The sequence below is a fragment of the Hoplias malabaricus genome, chromosome 6 (assembly GCF_029633855.1).
Source record: "Hoplias malabaricus isolate fHopMal1 chromosome 6, fHopMal1.hap1, whole genome shotgun sequence".
In the NCBI taxonomy this organism is placed as follows: domain Eukaryota; kingdom Metazoa; phylum Chordata; class Actinopteri; order Characiformes; family Erythrinidae; genus Hoplias; species Hoplias malabaricus.
The window spans coordinates 36457354-36478942 of record NC_089805.1 but is presented as its reverse complement, the minus strand read 5'-3'; the positions used below and the strand labels follow the sequence as shown (position 1 = coordinate 36478942).

Sequence of the window (21589 nt, the reverse complement as noted above, 5' to 3'; positions counted from 1 at the left end):
CAGAATACATATTTAAAACCATTTCATTAAATGACTTTCTGTAAAGTAGCTTTCAGAATGATCAAAGGCTTTGGATGACTTCTTTCTGTAATTACTGCAAACATTTTTTTACATATTAAAACGAATATGTTTATTTAAAAATTTTCCATTAAAGACACAGGAGACACTATATTTCTGTTTAAATGATGATATAAGATACAGTAATGAGAGAAATTGAATGGTGCCTGCTTAGCTTGTGTAATTTCTACATCATTTAAAGTGCTTCTTCCAATCTGCTGATAAAAAGGATGATTTAAGTGTTCCCATTCCCACTAACACCTCATTACAATTGCAAGCCCACTGTATTAAGCACATAACTGTGGATGCACGTTGAAATTCTCTGCGGGAGCTCATCTGCCGGTGAGAGTTTGAGTGGCATGTGCGCTGAATCTGTTGAGTAATCTCCAACGTGCAGATGATGGATGTGCAGGTTGTTCAGTTATAAACATACATGTGTCAATTTTTGGAAGTGTTGTTTATGCATTGTTAGCCTGAGTTGACCATATGTTTTATCCGAGCTCGGCTGATGCCACACAAACAGCTGCAGCTCATGGCCATTCTAAATGTAATATATTCCAGGCTGTGTTTTTGAGAAATTAGTTTGGCCAGTCTGATTCGGTAAGTGTTGCCTGTCACAAGGCCATATGGTTCATCATAATAAATCGAGCACTACTAAGAACTTTCTAAAATTAGGCCTGCGGTTGGTGTTGCTTGACATAGATCTAACAAATTGCATAAAGATCTGTATATATGATTCAAGGGAACAAATATTGATCTGCTCAGAGTGACTTGCTGGGTTGAAAATACCTCCTTTTTCAGGGATGACAGCATTTCTTTTCCTAACTGTACCAGCACAGTGTGATACACCACAGGCAGTGATGCAGCTATATAGTCTACCCACCTGCAGAGCACCCCTCTAACCACCCCCTGCCCCAAGGGGGAAAAAAGGACAAAAATCAGCAATAAACACCAACTATCCTTTCCTAGGCAGAGAGTCAGACAGCAGACAGGCAGCACCAGAGGACATTCGACAACATATTTCACTCTAGAAGCCAAACCTTATCAAAACATACCTTCAAAATCTAAATTATACAAAGAAATAAATCAAACTCACTTAATTAAGCTTTAATGTGAAAGTATATATTCCACATCATTATAAACTTATTCTGTTCCTCCATTCTTCCATAGCATTTTAACAAAATGCAAAATAAGTACCTGGAGCTTTGCATACACAGACATACACAAGGGTGAAATTCCCTGACCCCTAACAAATGAAAGTTTCTGCATACCCCTGCACTTTTCTTTGGAGTGCTACTTCAGGAGCTCTCTCCCGGAGACACACACTATTAGCATGTGCTTAGTGTGCACAGCTTGTGCTCTGCTGAAGTCAGAATATTGAAGGCTCTGTCATGAGTGAAGCTCCCTAACCAATGACCCCAACATGGGGAGAAGAGTGGAGGAGGTGGAGATGGAGTTGGGGATGACGATAGCAGCAGCACTGGTCTGTTCCCTTATGGATTAGCAAGTTAAATTTAACCAGGATTTATCCTCAGTGTGCAGAACGGCGGGATTATCCGCAGGCTCATGGACGTTACGCTTGGCTGGTGCGCGGAGATTGCAGAGCTGCTTCATGTTTTACTATGGGCACTGCTCTAACATGAGGGTGGTGAGGGGGAGGAGTGTTGACATAGGACCATTCAACTGTAGCATCCACTCTTCTATATCATAAAAGCAGCAGTGCCTCACTTACCACTATGACCTATGGTCCGTGTTGGGTTGTAAAATGCTGTATTCCAAATCTAGTGGCTGATTCTGTGGCTTACACCAGGTCACAGTGCAGCAGTGACATGTCGCGAGGACTCATCAGTCCCAAGCAGCAGTAGGCAGATGGCCCAACTGTGCAGGATCTGATGAGGCTCTAAATAGAGACAGAATACTAATGATGTTACTGCTCTTCTCAACTTAATCCGTCATTCCCTCTCCCTGTGTTACAGGCCATCTATAAGATGGTGTCATCGGTCATGAAAATGCCTGAGGACGAGTCCACGCCAGAGAAGAGGACGGATAAGATCTTCAGACAAATGGACTTGAACAATGATGGTAAAACCTCATGCATTCATTCATTCATAGTCTGTAACCGCTTATCCAGTTCAGGGTCGCTGTGTGTCCGGAGCCTACCCAGAATACACCCTGGAGGAGGCGCCAGTCCTTCAAACCTCATGCAGTGTGTCACTTATTTGAAGAAATAATTTGGAATCAATTTATAATATGTGCAATGTTTTTCTCTTTCACTCCAAAAGGAGTTGGGAACAGTGTTTCTTAAGTTCCCAACTGCATTTAAACTGCTAATGTGTTTAATTTGTAATGAATCCTTATCTATGCCTGTTATCACTGTGAAAACTACCTGCCTAAATCATCACAATCCTGCAAAAACCAGTTAAGTAATCTCAAGCAAACAGCACTATTTCTTTTATGATTCTGATACTTATATTGAAACTTAATTGGATGATGTTCAAAAGCTTTTTGACAAATATATATTATTTTCATTCATTAATAAATTGTAAATTTACAGCATATGGCAGACACTCTTATCCAGGAGGGCTTGCTCTTATTGTTATGTTATGGATGTAGTCCAATGTGGCATTAGGTGTCCAAACAGTAAACATGTCTTTGTTAATCAGCTGTAAGAGATACTTATGATTAACATATGATTTTTTCCTTTGACTTCAATGTCGTTTTTGCATTTCCTCAGGAAAGCTCTCTTTGGAGGAGTTCATTAAAGGTGCCAAAAGTGACCCCTCCATCGTGCGGCTACTGCAGTGTGACCCCAGCAGTGCCTCGCAGTTCTGAATGCGTCCAGAGAGCAGACGCTCAGTGCATGAAGGTCGTCGTCTCTCATTGTTTATTATTATTCTGAACAGAAGAGTTTTAAGAGGGGGGAAAAAGTGCATCGGTTTTGCTTTCCGTTTTTTTTTCTTTGAGAAAGGACACGCGTATATCTGAAGAACAAAGACAACACCTGCAAAGACGTCTCGTGTCTGCTGCGCTTCGTCTGTCCAAGACCTGAGGAACGTTCGTCTCACTGTCTTGCTACTGACCCATGCTCCATGCTCCAGGTTTTGGGGCTTGGAATGGGACTGCTCCCTGTTCCCTGGGAATTGTGCATGCACATCCACTCCTCTCCAATTCCACCCTCCCCTCACTCCACCCTGTCTTTGATATCTGATTCTTTTTCTTTCTTTCTTTTTTTTGTTCTCTGATGGCACAGTTCTGCTCTTTTTATATCTATATTGATGTACATATACACTATAAACACATATAGGATATAGTAGAAAAGGCAATGTATATGTCTTTTTACTCATTTCATTCAAAGACAGTATTATGTAGCTTGAGTAAAGTTCCCAAATCTGTAGCCTAGAGTAGACACAGTGGACTGATGGACCGAATGTTGAGATTATAATTGTTATATTATTTTGAAATTATTTTTTTTTTGCAATGCGCTTATGATCTTTCCTTTAATAAGTGAAGACTGAAGGTTGTTGAACATTCTTTTTACACACACACACACACACACACATATATATGCTTTCCTTCATTTCTTTAGTTATTTTTTTGCATTTTTTGTGTGTTCTTTTCTGAGAAGTGTGAAATTTTACACTTCTGCTGATTTTACATGTGAAGAAATATTATTTGATTACTGCTGAATAGAGAGAGAGAGAGACTTGAAACTGAATTCCGGCATCTGCGGTGAACTGTTATAAGCTGACAGCTTTGCGAAGCATCGTGTGACACATTTGCATCAGGGGATACATTCCATTGTGTTTTGGAATCAGACGCTTGTAGCACATATGATCTGAGGCGCTTTGTGTATGCGTGAGAATGTGAATGTGAGTGTGATGTATGCATGTTTCTGGTGCATGTATGTGTGTGTGTGCGTGTATGAACGTTCAAATTTATAGTATCACTTTGTGTCGTTCAATACGGTACGTTTTTAAGGTAATGCTGTGTTTTTTGAATCCCTGATCTCAGTGGCAAATTACCCTGCACCATGTAATACTGACGTTTTGAAAAAGGTACAGAAAATCTCTTTGTAATTTCATAATCTCTGTCACAGACGCACATAAGGGAATGTACAGTCTAGTCACCTTCAGACAAAATTACATCTTTAAATCCAAAAGGAGAAATATCAGAGTGAGCTAGAGCATTAAGGGCTTGACTTCACTCTTGACTGAAGAATGGAATGGAAAATATCTTTTTTTTTGTTTTTTTTTGTAAGAACAAAGGAGAGCATATCCCCTGTCTGCTGACTGATGGTCTCAGCCTGTGGCCCCTCTCCTCTCACTTCTCCTGCCCTCCTGCTCATAGTGATGGAGCTCCAGTCCTTACAGTTCTCATATCAGCAAAATTTTCATCTTTTAGTCTAGCTCTACAGCTGTTAGCATCTCATTGCTTCCATATTTGTACTGAGAACTAAATATAAACATATATAAATATATATATGACTCTGCATCCTTAAGGCAACCTTCTTTTCCCTCCCCCCTCTTTTATGTTGCATGAAAACCTCATGCGAGGACGTCATGATTGTCCCCTTTGCTGATATTGATGACAAATATACTTATGTGTTTAAAACATTGTGTGGGTGTGGTTTACATTGCATGATGCTTGCAGAACAATTACCAGGTTTGTCAGGTTTAACATTTTATTTCTCTCCTGTTGGTGTAGTTTGTGATGACATCACCAGGGGTGTGGCTAGACTTGGACACACACTAAATTAAACGGAGTTTGCTAGACCCCAGTCTTATTACTTGAAAGTCAGAGTCTGCATTAAATCAGAAAGCTAAATCCTTTTGATTAAAACCAGGGTAAGTTGTCTAACACAGCCTTATTAAAAGCTCTGTTTTGGCCTGATGTAATTTGCTCTAGTAACAGCTGTACAGAGTAATAAAAATATCCATCTGAAAACATAAATCACATTCACAGAACCTTCTGTGGGTTCTACACATAACCTTGTTTGGGATATGGACAGGGTTTGGGGACATTTTTGCTAACTAAGTACAAGCGTTTTATATGCCAGCACACAAGCACTTCTATTTTACTTGTGTCTTATAAACTTTGCATACAAATGCACATGAAATCATTCTTTGGATACTAAGGTATCTATTTATTGTTTGTGTAATTTTTATTTGTATCTTATGGTCACAATAGCTGGACCCAAACTTGTAAAGAATTATTAACTACACACTGAAATCCTAAATTATAATTTATTTTTGTTCATTTTTGTTCACTTTAGCGGAACAGGCTAGGGTGTACTCCACTAAGCAAGATTTCTCAGTTTAGCCAGATATGTTAAAGGGGACATATTATGCAAACCTCACTCTTTCCACTTGAGTCTCTACAGCTCCTATAAACACTCCAAACATGAAAAAAATCATCCATCCTTTTTCTGAGAGTCAGTTGAAAGATTTTGGTGTCAACGCTTCTACGAGCTGTTTGGATGGCTTCCTTATTGTAACGTCACAATAAGGATATTTGCATAGAACCACGCTGGCACCACCCCTCACCTGCATAAACATGGGATGGATGGGGCGTGGCCAGCAACAGTTTATTTGCATAAAAGTGACAGAGCTCTTAAACGGCTCATTCTGAAAGGGACTGAAACTGGCAAGAACAGAGCTGATGAGATCTCTTTGTGTGAGTGATTTTGTGCAAAGAACTTCATGAGCATATTTTGCCTATAGACCTATCCTAACTTTTAAATTCTAATGTTTTTAAATGTCCCCTTTACATTTCTTGCCAAATGTGTCCACTAATAAAAGCTGAGGGACATTCCTAAAGGACAGTGCTCAGCTCTGTCTGGGGCTTGAGTTATCTAGCTAACTCATAAATCATGCGAAACAATCCCCTGAAAGATACTTAACGCAAGTGTATGAGCCCAAATAATTTGCAATATGCAAAAGCAATTTCATATTTTGTTTTCTGATATGTCACAGTGCATAGGTGTAAGCTGCATTCCTTCGGCAAGAGGGCACTGCTTGCCTCCAAAAGCTACATAGTACAGTTTCTGCAGTGCTGAGCCCAAGGTAGCAATGACAGAGGCTCTATTCTCTTTTTTTTTTTTTTACAAGTCAGAGAAGCATCTCAGTGGTTTTGAAGCGAATTACTGTTGCTTTAATGAAAACTGGTTTGTGTAGCGTAGTGGGTAACATAATGGTAGAGGAAATTTTAAATTATCTACTCATGTGGGAACACCACTTCAAACTAAAGAGTTCCTGTGTTGAAATTTTTATTTATTTATTTTTTGCCAGTGCACAACATACAATTAAATTGGGCCACTGCATTTAACCCATCTGAGGCAGTTAAACAAATGAATGTCAAATGATTTTTTCATTTTCACTTTAGCCCAACAATCCAGGTTAAATGGAATGATTTATGTTTTTATATGTGAACGTTTTCTCATTATGCCCCAGTTAACTGGTTTGAGTGACACCCTAAAAATCTCAAAGTAAAAGTCTTTGAATATGTGGAAGATTTACACATACATTACTTTTTTGGATGTGTATTTTAAAAACAAAAACAAACAAAAAAGAACCATTCACACATGTCAGTGAAAGGCCAACATTTATTAAGGTAGTATAAATAAGTAGTTCTGTTTACAAAGTCATATTTGCTCAAACTAAGCACTCAGATATTAAATGAAAGGTCTCAGAGCAAAGGAAGGCCAAACATAACCTTTGGGTTTCACTTAATTCACTTCATCATCCACTATTATATGTTCAGCCATATACATGTGCACGCACACAGACAGACATTAAAATGTGAGCTAGGCAGCATGTCATACTCAAGCTTACATCATGCTGAATGTCTTACTGTGACAGCAGCAAAGCACTTTAAGTGCATGCTTAAAGTAAACCAGCCAATGTCTTTCCAACTTGTGAACATCTACAGGATCCTTCACTTAAAGGCATGCTCAGGAGGCCTTCCACCAATTTTCCAAAATTCCTGCGTAATATTAATTTGTAAACCAGGTGATCCAGAGTGATTTAATGCAAAATGCATTCTGGGAATTAAAAATCACTGGGTACAAACTGTTCTCCATGGTGCTGCATTTAATGCCTTAAGCTATATCACTTTATCATTATGCCGATGTTGTATATTTTTAGACAAGGTTTCTAGTAAATATTATTTGCTGAATATATTTACATAGTTTATTAGAGAAAATAGGAAATATAGGACACTTCCGTATTTGAATTTTCTTGTCATATTAGGTAGTTCACTGGTCATTTTGGGAAGTACTAGCATGGCTATATCAGTCATTGTAAAGGTATGAGCTGGTATGTGCACAAAGACAAATCACACCACTCTGAATAACTATTTACATATTTAAGATGTTTGGGGTAAATCAGGAATTCAACTCTAAATGACCTTGATTCAAACAGGGCCAGAGGTTTGTATCTAGATCCAGAAGCTTGCTCTGTTGAGCTGGGACCTGTGAAAGCGGGCAGGTGGTGGCTGGTTCTGGGCTGAGCGTGTGGAGCTGTACAGATAGTTTCCGGTAGGTTGAGAGGAGCTGCACGGTCGGTTTTGAACAGATCGGGTGGCGATGTATGGGCAGTTTTGGGCAGATTGTGAAGAGCTGCAAAACGGCTCTGAAGCACCCAAAAGCTCATATCGTTCCGGGGGTCGCTCTGGCAAACTCGCCTTGCCGTCTCCTTGGTAACGGTGGGGTGGGGAAGCATGGCAGGAGAGAACAAGGGGCTCAGCTGCCTGGAGGGTCTTCACCTGAAAACAACAGACAATGCCTTACAGTCCTGCTGCAGTATGAGTCATCCATCACGTCCACAAAAACACACGTGTAAACACAAATACACACACACAAACGTAAATACAGGAGGATCCCAGGCTGAGTCACACGTGCTAGAAACACACACACACACACACACACTCTAATGGACTGCATGAGTCATCACATGCCACACAATGCATCCCATTTATAAACACAGTAGGGGGCTAAATGTCTGACCTCATGATTCGATTGGATTATGACTCTATGACTTTAGGAAATCATTTCTTGTATCATAAAATTTAGATTCAAAATGATTAAGTATGACTGGATGAACAATTTACTAATAAAATACAGACATTAAGCCTTAACATTGCATTTGTACGTATAAATATAGCCTGACTTCTAAATAATGAATAAATAAATGAATAAAGGTTTAGTAGATCTAATGATAATTAAGGGCTAATCATGGAAGGGAACTGGGTGAAAAATCAGAATGAGTGAATTCTGCAACAAGGTGCACTTGCTGTGGACAAATTCGTTCAATTGTGTGCGCACAGCTTGTATAATCTCTTTAGAAATGCATTGGCAAATAGAATGGCATGCTCTGGAGCAGCTGCACGATGCCAAACATTGGCTAGAATCATAAATCACTTCTGGAGTGAAGGGGGCGGGGTTTCAGAAGTATGGATTTGTCCTTATGCAGTATATTTTCCAAAATAACTTTGAAATATTGGTCAACGTTAATCACGTCTACTGTTGATAACAATAATGCTTTTTCCAAGCAGAGATCTGCTGCTAATGTGATTCTGATATCATTCTACATCCCCAATTATAATTAATTATGACTGTCTGAAATCAATTCTGTTGTAAACTGACTGCATGTTTATCCTCCTAAAATGCAGACATATCGGAAATGTCAACATTAGATGGAAATGTTATGGCAGTTAATATTAGGAGCCGAGTATATGAGGCCATTTAAAGATGAGACACACACCAATCGTCTTTCATAGTGTGCTGCTGGTTTGCGGCGGATGAAATTGACACAGACAGCAAGACATCGGCCTGAAAACAACAGCTCCACCAAACTCATCAGGATCAATGGCACCCACAGGATCAGAGTGGTGCTCTGTGGGAGAGAGAAAAGGGGAGCAGAGAAAAAAATAACACAGAGAAAACAATATAAAACAGAAAAAGTGCTGAGAAAGAGAGCCAGAGAACAGAAAACTTAATAAAAAAAGAGCATAGAGAGAGTAATGGAGTATAAAAGAGCACAGAATGAGTGAGAGAGAGATTGAAATAGAGAGAATTGCTTACACAGTGGACCTCTGAATGTGTGTGTATATATGTGTGTGTGTGTGTGTGTGTGTGTGTGTGTGTTCCCCACACAGGACAGCTGGATGGAGGTTTGATGGAGTGTGGCCAATAATGTGCCGTCAAGATTTTCAGCCACACTGCAATATTGCAACCAATCAACTCACTCCAGCCTTGTTAATGTGAAGCAGTGTCCGGGGAGAGAGGAGCGCTTCAGGCTAATCAGAAGAAGCTCTCCACAGGCCTTTATGATACACAGTCTGTTCTCATACAGAAACACAGTGCAGCACACAGTTCCCACACTGTACACATAATAAAACTCCTGCTTTATGGGGATTGAAGGAGTGAGGGTGAGAAAGAGAGAGAGAGACAGAGACAGAGAGAGAGGTGGGGTGGGGCGAGTGAAAGAGATGTAACAGACAACAGAAACAGAATGAGCATAGACAGTACAAGAAAGTAGAAGTGAGTGAGAAGACGATGAGCAGAGAGAGAAAAACAGAAAAAAGAAAGATGTAACAGAAAAAGAGGGCAAGAGGCAGGAGAGAGAACTTGGAGAACAGCTCCCCCTCCCACTGTCGCATTGTTCTGTGGAAAAAGAGTTATGAAGAAAATGAATCCTTGTGAACCACATAGAATTACATAACAGTCTTCTGACTGCAATATTATTATGCCCCATTTGGGGATGGTTGACGTAGTTTTGTTTAACGGAGGCTAACAGCTGCACCAGAAGCACACGATATGCACACAGTATAATTCCAGCCACCTCCCACACAGAGAAAAAAAAAGTACAGAATATGAATCCCCCTGGTATGAAACTGTGCAACTACTACCAGACAGCCTGCCTTTAATGTGCCAACAGACACTGTGCAGATATCAGAACCATATAATAGCATTTGATTCTTACTCTCAATTAGACCTGTAACAATTATATATAATAAACCAACCGCAGGTTATTTCCAAAATCATTATCTTTCGCTCTCTTTATCATTATAGCTTTCCAGAAGAAAATAAACTGTAAACCTTTAATGCATTTCAAGAAATATCATGCCACATCTACTGGTTCAATCATGATCACAGTGTAAATGGCAGAGTAAATGCTAATATAGTCAAAAGTCTTGTAAACACAAATATATAAGTGGCTGGAACATAAATAAAATTATTGTGATCATACCCAAATGTATGCTGAGGTGCATAGTAATCAGAGATTGTGCCGAATGTATGGGCCGATTATGGTGTGGGGTTGTTTTTCCAGGAGCTGGGCTCAGCCCCTTAGTTCCGGAGAAGTAAACTCTTAGTGCTTCAACATACCAAGAGATTTTGGAATATTTCATGTCCTTAACTTTGTGGGAACAGTTTGGGGATGGACCCTTTCTGTTCCAACATGACTATGCCCCAGTGCACAAAGCAAGGTCCATAAAGATATGGATGAGCGAGTTTGGTGTGGGAGAATTTGACTGGCCTGCACAGAGTCCTGACCCCAACTTGATAGAACACCTTTGGGGTGAATTAAAACAGAGACTGTGAGCCAGGCCTCATCTAACATCAGCGTCTGACCTAATGAGCTTCTGGAAAAATGGTCAAAAAGTCCCATAAACACACTCCTAAACCTTTTGGAAAGCCTTCCCAGACGAGTTTAAACTTGCAGCAGCAAAGGATGGGCTGACATCAAACTAAACCCTATGGATTAAGAATGGGATGTCACTCAAGTTCATATGCGTGTGAAGGTCACTCACGTAAATGCGCGTGGGGTCAAAAGGACACTCATCTGTGATGCTGAAGTAGCTCATATTGTCAGGGATGTTGCATTGTAGTAGGGCCTTGCTGCCGTGAATAACGACCCACACCAGAGCCACCAGCAGACCAACAGCTGAGGCTGCAGCCAGGAGAATTCCGACAGCACTCAGCACACACACAGACCAAGTCTGGACAAACAAGAAACATTTGACCACATTTGCAGACATACTTTGAACCACAAGAGGGAGACAACAACATCAGAAAGGAACGCATAAACAAACGTGTTTGACATGTTAGCAATTCAAAACAAATCTTTTCCAGAGACATATGATGAACAGTTAGAACACCTACACTGCATATGCAGAGGTGTCAAGAAACTCCTTTTGATCCATGGACTGTGGACACAGTCTGTGCAGACAACAGAACACAGTCACTCAATATTGGGATGTAGAGCAGTGGAACTATAGACTTTAGAAACAGTTCAAAGCAATCAAGGAACTCTATTTTCCATGTAAATACCTATGAAATAGCATATTCCAGAACAAGTTCTCAAAAGTATTAAATCAAAATACCCCAGGCGGCAAACATTTTGTGACTGTTTCATGTAACCCTATTCTCAGGCAGCTTATACAGGGATTAGACACATCTGTTTGGCAGAAGTCTGGTTCCTACCATCACATGCTGCCCAACTTCTCCAAAGCGCCTTGTTTGTCTTTAATATCAACAAATGCTGTCAGGATTGTCAGTAACTGCACATATAGCCCAGTTAATAATGCAGATGGGTGTAAATGTGACTGGAATATGTTTGAGCCTGAATCATATGAGGTAACTGACAAGGTGTGAGATATGAATCCGTGGTTGTACAGGAAATCACAGGCCCATTGGCTTCAGCAAAAAAAGTTGTGTACATGACTTAATTCAGGTGTTAAGAAAGGAGTGTCATTCTGGGTCCAGGCTGCATGTTGTTTTTCTTGAAGCACACAATTTATGTGATAACAAGTGTCATGGTGAGGTGGCAAAACAAACTGGATTCACTGGACTATTCACTAGTCCGGAGAATAAAAAAAAAAAAAAAGCGTTTCAGAGGAAGACGGGCATTAAGGCAGACAGACAAAGAGACATATTTACAACCACTCCGTGTGCATTGCAAAGAAAGGTTTCCATTGAACACTCAATTAGCCATAAAAGTTAAATTACGTACTTGTTTCTACATTTAAATGTTCACTGAATTAGCTCCACTCATCATACAAGGACACCTTGTAGTTCTTTAGTTACAGGCTGTAGTCCATATGTTCCTCTACATACTTTGTTTGCTTACTTTCTGTTCTTCAATTATCAGGATCATCACAGGACTAACTCAGAGCAGGTATTATTTGTTTGGTGGATCAATCTCAGCACTGTAGTAACACTAATGCGATGTTGGTGGTATATTAGTGTGTTGCACTAGCACATGTGGCTCAGAAAAAGCTTCTGGTGTTTTTGAGAATAATCCTTTCACACAGTTTTCATAAGTTCACAAAGCAGAAAAGGAATGTATTGTTGGTCAAAGACTTACCAGTGTCAGATTTTTCTCATTTCTAGAAAGGACTATAGCAAGTATGCCAACAATCACACCCTGCAGAGATCAGAAACAGAATGAAAACCTTTATACATAAATATTATCTACTGTTTACTGCAGAGAGACAGTTTAACTACACTATTAAAACTGGCATATTCCAATTAAGTGTATAGATCAACACAATCATGTCCTAATGTTTGTAAACAGCACTTATAATTTGTGAATTTAGCTACTTTAAGATGTTTGCATAGTGGAAACCTTCCTTTGTGCACTCATGGATTGTACAACTGTTCCAGGGTTTAATTTAATTTTCTGTGAGGATTACACATGAGCCTAAGGTCACAATGCCAACTGTAGCCTATCAAGGTATAAACCCCTGAGGCATTGGGCTGTTAATCAGTAAAAGTCTGGGGGGACAGAGCTACATGCAATATTTGTGAAATGTCCCAACACCTATCAACAATCTTCCCAGACGAGTAGAACCTGTTATGGCAGCAAACTATTTACCCTTAATTCCACAAGATATATTGGAGGAAACATGCTGATAAACATTTTCAGATGTAGTGTATGCTTACAATATAATATAATAGTTTAGAAATGGTCATTTGCTGTTGGTTAGAGATAGAGAGAACTGATGGAGTGCCCACTAACCTCAAGGCCAGCTGTTAGAGCCAGGATGTTGGCTACAGCATATTCCAGCGTCTGAGCTCCGAGGTTGATGTGTCTCAGCACGGTGCCATGAACCAGTGCCCCCAACAAGAAGTTCACATGGCCCACCAGCACCATACATAGTCCTATCTTCATTAATGACTTGGGCTGTATCAGACCAGCACAGTTCAACCCTGTGACAAACTCACACACACATACACATATGCATAAGACATCTTCGCTGCTACAAGACAAGCGCTGCTGAAGAAGGAATTCCCCACATTATCCAAATTCCTTTCGTAATTCAACTGCTGAGAAGTAAACAAAAGTCTTTCATTCAGAGGTTTGATGGGATGTGATTATCTACTTTTAGACATTATCTAAATAGACATCTTGTTACAATTGACATTTTTTTAATCTCCTGCAATATATATTTGAAAATACATATATATTTTTTTCTCTGTGTATCTTTTGAGACATAATGCCTGGAACCCAAGGGAAGATTAAATTAAATTGTGCTGGGGCAGTGAATACACACCCAGGACAGCCGTGTGTGATGTCCAGAGAGCAGCTGGGTGATGGTTTCTGACCCTGGGATGGCTGCCCACTGCACAATGTGTGTGTGTGTGTGAGACAAGCCAGTTTCATGAGTTGCTTCACATCTAAAATACAACTTGCTAAAAGAAATGCTTCATTCAAAAATAAATAAGCCAAAACTGACTTTATTTCTGCTTTTCAACCCCAACATCTGCTCAAGCAGAGAGTTGGTACTCTCCAGCCTAAGGCTTTTCACAGTAGCTGAGCTGCTAAATGTCAGAAACAGATGGACTGTCTCTTTAGAAAACTCCTATAAATAACGCCTAGCCTCAAATCTCACAAGTGAAGGCCTGTTCATTGTTTTCAATCTAAAGTTGGCCTGGCCTAGCTTTACACACTGACCTCTGTATTGATCTCCTACAGTGGTCAGGGTAAAAGCTACATCAGAAATGTCATCTCCATTAATCATTACACACTGGATACACATTCTGATATCACAGAGCTCAAAAGAAAAGGTTCAGATTTTTCTCCTGCAAATAAAAAAGCTCTTGGCAACATTCATTTGAGGATAATTATACTGATATTTTAAAATTTCAAAGCAAATTAGCAACAAAATATTTCAGTGTGATTTAATGTGAACACTGCCCTGAACTGGTTCCTATCGTCACTACGTCAGTTTTAAAACTGAATGGAACATCTGAATGACCAGCATCATAAACTGTTATTAATGCAGAACCTTTTAAAATTCGGTGGAATTCCCCTTTAAAGCACATATTCTAAATTAGCTAATGAAACGCATCAAGGACCGCTTAAAAGACAAATTATATTGCTTTTTGAGCACTACAAATTACACTCAAAACTGTAACAAAGCATTTCGTGCTGTTACATAGCCAGACTCACCTGAATTAGCCATCCTCATAGCTTCTTAAACAACAGTAAAATCATAGTGAAAAAATGAAGTTATACATGAACATTCAGACGATTAAACAGCGACTGGAAAGTGCACATCCCCATTCAGTAGAAACCACGCAGACCTAGCTTTAACAGAGCACACAGCGCCAGAAACGAACTTGCTCCACTCTATTGAGCACCTTTACTCTGTACACCACCGCTGTCTGAATGTTGACATGACGTAATCAATCAGGCCACGCCCTCCTGAAAGTCTGCAATCAGGTAGAGCCCCGCTGTGTAAGTTAATATTGCAAACATAAATAAAATGTATACATACTTACTGTTGTATACATACATACTTACATACATATACAAAATGTATACATACATACTTACTGTTTTTTGTAAAAAAAAAAATCTTATTATTATTCTGTGCTCCAATATCACTGCTATTTTGACCACAGGTTTTGGGCTAGAATCAATAAATGTTGCTGGATCAGATGGCCTGTTTGGTTGCATGTGTTTTCTAAGCGCTCTGCTATATGGTGACCCTGAATCTTTTTCCATAAAAACAAATCATGGGATATTCACAAGTGTGACATTGCACATCTCATTGTGCAAAAGTATCTTAAGGCCCCTTTTTTCTGATGTTATATTTAAGGTGCAATATATTAAATGTTGCTTAATTTAAGGTGGAACTGATGAAGTGGTGCAGTCCAGCAACCATCTCATGACACCTTAGCAATCACCTTGGATATCAAAGCAGGTACCTAGCAACACATTAACATCTGCCTGGGATATCATAGCAACAGCCTTGCAACACATTAAAACGAATACAATATTGCATACAATAGCAATAGCTTAGCAACACACAAGCAACCAACTCAGACACCACAACAGCCATCTAGAAACACCTTAGCAACCACCTATTAGGGCAGTGTAATAGCATAACAGGTGTCACTATCACACATCTTCAGGGTCTTGGGGTTGTGGGTTCAAACCCCATTCTTTGTGACTGTGAGGCAGAGCCGGAGTGGCTAATCGGAATATTCATGAGGATTCCAGATAGGCCGGCTCATGTCAATCTCAAGCTTGGGCTGGTTGGATGGGAAAAGTAATTTTGACACTTATCTGTCACTTATCAAATCTTTCATTCTCCATTCTTCAACTTCTGTCGGTGGTGATGGATGGCAGGAAGTGGCCAAATGTGCAAAATTAACAGACCTGTTTTCCAGCAGACAGAGCCCAGTTTCAGACAGAGCCCAGTTTGTTTCATATTTTTGAGGCCACACTGTTACGGCGATTGTATAAAAGGTTACAATAAGCAAAGCCCTTTTAACAGTCACGAAGCCACCTCTGCATTGGTCAGCATATTATGCCATCATCAGCGTATTAGGAGCCGTGGCTGTAAGCAGTATGCAGGGTAAATAAGGACTGTGTGGCCGTGCTCTTTGGCTCCTCAAAGACTGAACTAATAAAATTGCTCAGGTTGGTCAGGTGTGGGATTTATTGCCTTCAATTTGAGTCTGTGACACAAAGTAAGCGACTATGTTAATTTCTTCTGAGAATAGCTTAGGTCCATTTATATGTTATTTCCATAGCAATGTAGCTTAAGTATTTACCTATATTCCATTTAATATGCATGGATTTGGTAATATTTCCTAATATATTTTACTATACAGGGGGTCCTCGACTTACGACGTTGATCAGTTCCTACGTCGCATTGTAAACCGATTTTTGGTTTACATACGTAATAACATACTGTAAGCACTTATCCTATCCTCACACCTATACTCCTCGGACCCGAGCCACGTAACCGTGTATTCTTCCGCCACGCACACTAAACACGAAGTTCACGTTACGATGTTTACGACACAAAACCACTTAAGTCGGAATAAAGCTTTATACAGTAAATGGGAGATGTGTTGTAACCACGAAACATCGTAACTCAGGACTGACGTAACCCGAGGACCTCCTATATATTGCTTTATGTATTAGTTAATTCTAGCAACATTAAGATGTAGACCTGGTGCCTTACTGAACTGCTAGTTAATACTGTAGCTACATGTTCATTTCAGACTCAATTGCTATTCATCATTCATCCGTAACTCTATCATTTAATTCTACTGCTCAATATTCCATGCTTCAGCTTCAACTTACTCTACTTTAATACAACAATATCCAGAATATCAACCTATGTCTCCGTATCTTAGACTGCTAAAATCTTATCGTATCAGCGCATTAAGCCACCACCCTCCCTTGCAGCGATGGTTTGAGACATAAACACTCAGCTGGAGCGAGGGGCAGATTCTCTACGGCTTCTGAACAGAGAACGCGCTTTTCATTGATCGTAACATTTATTTAGCCAATCAGCAGCCAGAGTTATCCATCCATTATTCAGTATGCAGCCAATGGAGTCACAGTCCCTCCTACAGCGTTTTTTTTTTTTGTATCCGCGCTGAGAGCAGCAAGTCAGTGCTGAATCACCCTGAACTACAGCTCTGCTTTAGATAGAACTAATGTTAACACCCTGTCCTGGAGAAATGACATCCCTTAATTCTCCCTCAACACATCACAGATTAATCTTTAAATCAAAGTAAGTATTTATATTTACCGTAGTTGTTATGGATAGCCAGTTGCTGATTGGATCACACACGGCCACAGCAACCTTAGTGTTGGTTGCAGGTAGGAAGAGAGTGTGGTGGGCCCTGTGTGAAGCTCTAATAAATTGGTATAGGATATTTTACATCTTGTGTATGATTATAATAATATACATAAAAATCACATTAGATTATGTAACATGCAATTATTTGTCATTGTACAACGAAATTTATGGCGTCAAAATAGGTTCTAAAGTTCCAAAAGAACCAAAAAACAGAATCCATAACCAATGAATAGTTTTTTGTAATTGAGAAAACTCTCATTGATATTGAAAGTTATAAAAACAGGTTTGTAACAAGAATATTTCTGTATATAATCATCTAATTTGAGTTTAATGTTCTTGAAGAATCCGTTTTTATTTTCATTCCGCCTTTTCTCACTTGCGTTTATCTCCATCTCTCCTTCGCCTCCAGGTTTCTCGCTTTTGACGAGGGAGGGCGTGTTCTAGACAGTCATTGGCTGTTAAAGTTAAGCCCCGCCCACACAGCATATTCTGCACATCCCTGACCCTGATTAGAAAATGACTCTAAGCCTCTATGACGAACTCTGCATTACTAAAAGACATAATCGTTAAAAAAATTATTGATATGGCTTACCTGTGTTTGCCGGTCAGTCATTTTCCAATCAGGGTAAGATTTGTGCGTTCTCGCTGACATAGCGGGATGTGCAGAATCGACTGGGTGGGCGGGACTTAACATCAGCAGCCAATGACTATCTAGACCCCGCCCCTGTCAAAAGTCAAACGCGAGAAACTTCTGGAAGCGAAAGCGAGACTGAGAGAAGCGCAACTGAGAAAAGGAGGAATGAAAGCGAAAACTGATTCTTCAACAATATTAAACTCAAAATAGTCTGTTAAATACAGAAATATTCTTTTTTCGTTTATTTGTTTTTATAACTCTCAATATTAATAAGAGTTTTCACAATTTTAAAATGACATTTATTGGTTATGGATTCTGTTTTTTGGTTCGCAATATAAATGTGTCTTCTGCTTTTAACCCATCTGTGGTAATGAACACACACACACACACACACACACACACACACACACGTGCACCAGGAACTAGATAATTAATATAGATTTACAATAATATTAACAAACTTTTATTAGAGTGTAAGACAAACGAGGCCTAAAAAAGCCATTCATTCTATGTCATTTTGACTGGACATACATAATGTGGTCTTACATCCTTTCACTTCAGATCTTTTATTGTAATTAATGAACAATTTAAAATAATACCACTATTTAAAACTGATAATACAGTATTTGCAAAGTACATGAGCAGATTCTGCTTTTCCATTGTTCAAAAATGCTACTGACAGGCACAGACCATCCTGATGGCAGTTGGCTTAATAAATGTCTGACGACAAAAATGTTTTATCTGATTTACTACAGTCGAAAAGGATTTACCAGTGCATACTGGTCCTTTGGCTTCTGCGTTCTTTATTTTAATTTCAGAAAGTTGGCAACCCTAGTGGTGAAATAGACATTCTGAAGTAAGTTTTATTATTATTTGGTTATGAGTCAGAGTAATTGTTTTAAGTCACTTATGTTCAGATAGGAGATTTTTGTTATTTTCTTTGTAGTTTAACTAATGTTAAAATGTGATATGGTAGTTCACCCACGAGTATCAAGATAACATTAACATAACGTTACATCTCATGGTGGCTACAGACTCTCAGTGTTGAGTCAAGGAGGGCACATGCCCTCCACATTGATGTGAAAATGTGAAACACAACCGAAGAATTATCTGAACTAAGCATTAGGTAGCTTGGCACTTAGTCAGACAAAAGTCTTAGTCTTGATGCTTGCTTGATTATTATCTGCGCTATGTTCATGTCAAGATGGCATCATTGATAGTTTTTTTAAAATGCAAATTTCATACATAAATCTTACCTCCTGTGTGCTTGTACATTATGAAATTATGATGATTTTGATAGCAATTGGTTGTGTTTTTTGAATATTCATTGTCGTAGTCACAGCGACCCTGAAATGGATTAAGTGGCAAAGATGATGATGATTGTCATAGTCTGTGGACCCCCTAAAATAGCTTTTGCCACCCTCTGACCACCCCAAGAATAAAAGTCAAGCTCCGCCACTGGTTCCTGCCTTGTGCCTAGTGATTCCGGGTAGGCATCCAACCCACCGTGACCCTGAACTGGATAAGTGGTCTCATTCAATGAATTAACAAATCACCTATTATAATGAAGCTTACCATCAGACATGATGTGAAAAGCTAACTTCAAAATTATCAGTTGACGTTAACACTCAGATGTGTGTAAAAACGTTTGTGGTGAAGAGGAAAAATACACTATTTGCCACCAGGTGGAGAGAGTTTTTATGTCAGAGTTTGAAAATAAATACACAGAAATTACATAGTACGGAGGCCTTGAAAGACCATGGTTTTTCTCATTGTTCATTTCATTATCACAATAATAATTTTTTTTCTTGAGATAACAGAAACATGTGAATATTTACATCAATATCACAAAACAACTCTGGAGAAAATGTGGTTTGTTTTCTCAATATCTCAATTTCTCAATGTTCCTTGAATAATATTCATGATTTTTCCCCTTTGCAATGTGATATATAAAACATTGTTTAACGCCTCTCAGCTTTGAATTCAACTTTGATTGCTTTTTATTTTTGATGAGGCACAGTGCATGATAGCCTGTTATGACAGAGAACATTTATAGATTCTCAAAAGAACCTGAGACATTCGGAAATGATCCTGCACAATAAATAATTTTTGGTTTTGATTCATAAAACAACATTATAAAAGGATTTTAGGGAAAAGTACAAGGAGACTGGCACTTCAGATCATACATTTCAGTAAGCAAAGGTCATTTTATACTATTTATGTTTAGATTTTATTTTTCTTTGATTAATTTTTTTAATGTACTTGTACTTGTTCAATTTGTTACTAGTGTGCACACACCAAGATAAATTCCTGGTTACTGTAATATAAAGTGATTCAGATTCTCTAAATCCATCAAATTATGATTGTTTTTCTGACTTTTCCTTGTACGTTGATTTGTAGTCTATGGGTGTCATTGCTATGCTTCCCTCACACTCTTCACATCTCTGGTGCACGGTGACACGACTGCCTTTGTGGGTGAGGTGCAGGATCCTCATGGCGATCAGGTAGAAGATCTCAGACACATTCAGGATGATGCAGACAGCTGAGGCCCCCACCATGAAGTATGTGAAGACTCTCTTCTCAGTGGGACGGGCTATATAGCATGTGACTTGTCTGCAGGGCTCGACGTCACAGACCACACTGCGGGGCATGTCGAAATTGTGGTAGATGAGATGCAGCAGGTAAAGGAAGCCCACCTCTATGGCAGTCTTGAAGAAGAGGCTGAAGAGATAGGTCCACCACAGACCTCCGTGTTTCTGCCCAGGGTTGTCGTAAAGTTTGGCTTCCTCACCGTGGGTCAGGCGGTACTTACGCTCACGGTCTTCACGATACCACACATGCATGACCACCAGGAAGGAGGGGCAGGTCACAAAGATGAGCTGCAAGGCCCAGAGGCGTGTATGTATGATGGGGAAGTAATAGTTGTAGCAGGCATTGGGACAGCCAGGTCTTTTGGTGTCACAGTCAAAGTCCTTCTGGTCATCGCTCCACACTCGCTCCGCAGCCACCACAAACACCATCACACGAAAAACAAACACCAGAGACAGCCAGATACGTCCAAAACCTGTGGAGTACTTGTTCACCCCACTGACGAGCGACTCTAGAGTCTTCCAATCCATAACTTATAGATAGTTCACAGAGGCTACTGACTGATACAATTCAAGTTCGTTGTATGCAAGCTTTAGAAGATGATATAGGGTTGTGCAGTTTTGATAACAACCTTAAGAAAAAATATAAGCAAAGAAACAAAAAAAATCTCAACAATTACGAGTAATTGCTCAAATTTCTTACATTTTTTTTCATAATTCACTCAGTTCACACAATTGCAATATTAATAGTTACTCAGATTGGTCTGAAATGTATGTAACCTATTCACAAGCAATGTACCAATCAGAATTGTTCACAGTATTGGTAGCAACAAACAGTCACACTGTCATATCAAATCACACTTAAAGCATTTGTACATTTTAATTTTGCAGAAACTTTGAAGAATTGGTGGAATTTCCCATCAAACAAGAAAAAACATTTCAATTTTTTTTGGTATATTTAAAATCCATATTAGCAAATTATACAAAATAATATGTATGTAAATTTTGTGTAAGCACAGTACTTTTTTGAACAAATGCAATTGTTACTCGAATTTTATACGCTATTATTTGCAATATTAGAATCAGTTGACTCTAAGTATGTGCTGTAATCCCACATTACTAAAAAAATAAGGTTAATGTATTGCCTTCCAGTATTCCAGTATTTCAAATACAACCTTTTAAAATGAGTGAAGTACCATAC

At 39.2% G+C, this 21589-nt stretch overlaps 3 protein-coding genes across 6 annotated transcripts in view; 1 reads left to right on the top strand and 2 right to left on the bottom strand.

Annotated features, from left to right (window-relative positions):
* The window catches only part of hpca (hippocalcin), a 38616-nt gene extending 33691 nt beyond the window's left edge, over window positions 1-4925 (top strand). For both annotated transcript variants that reach the window (XM_066674065.1, XM_066674066.1), the window contains 2 exons: window positions 2034-2139; window positions 2792-4925. In XM_066674065.1, coding sequence (XP_066530162.1) covers window positions 2034-2139; window positions 2792-2889 — 204 coding nt within the window. In that variant the 3' untranslated portion in view covers window positions 2890-4925. The remainder of the gene's footprint in view (window positions 1-2033; window positions 2140-2791) is intronic.
* A 1452-nt stretch (window positions 4926-6377) lies between these two features.
* Window positions 6378-14732, bottom strand: tmem54b (transmembrane protein 54b). 3 transcript variants are annotated; one of them, XM_066675316.1, is made up of 6 exons: window positions 14511-14728; window positions 13077-13277; window positions 12423-12482; window positions 10867-11055; window positions 8817-8948; window positions 6385-7818 (listed from the first exon to the last, which is right to left on the bottom strand). In XM_066675316.1, the coding sequence occupies exons 2-6, from the start codon at window positions 13227-13229 to the stop codon at window positions 7492-7494; spliced, it is 861 nt and encodes a 286-aa protein (XP_066531413.1). In that variant the 5' UTR covers window positions 13230-13277; window positions 14511-14728; the 3' UTR covers window positions 6385-7491. The 3 variants fall into 3 exon arrangements, with proteins under 3 accessions (XP_066531414.1, XP_066531413.1, XP_066531412.1); XM_066675315.1 differs by having other exon boundaries at window positions 13077-13267; XM_066675317.1 differs by lacking the exon at window positions 8817-8948 and having other exon boundaries at window positions 6378-7818; window positions 13077-13267; window positions 14511-14732.
* Window positions 14733-20157: 5425 nt separating this feature from the next.
* On the bottom strand, window positions 20158-21207 carry LOC136700209 (gap junction beta-3 protein-like). Its single transcript, XM_066675490.1, has one exon. The coding sequence runs from the start codon at window positions 20917-20919 to the stop codon at window positions 20158-20160; it is 762 nt and encodes a 253-aa protein (XP_066531587.1). The 5' UTR covers window positions 20920-21207.
* Window positions 21208-21589: the final 382 nt, after the last annotated feature.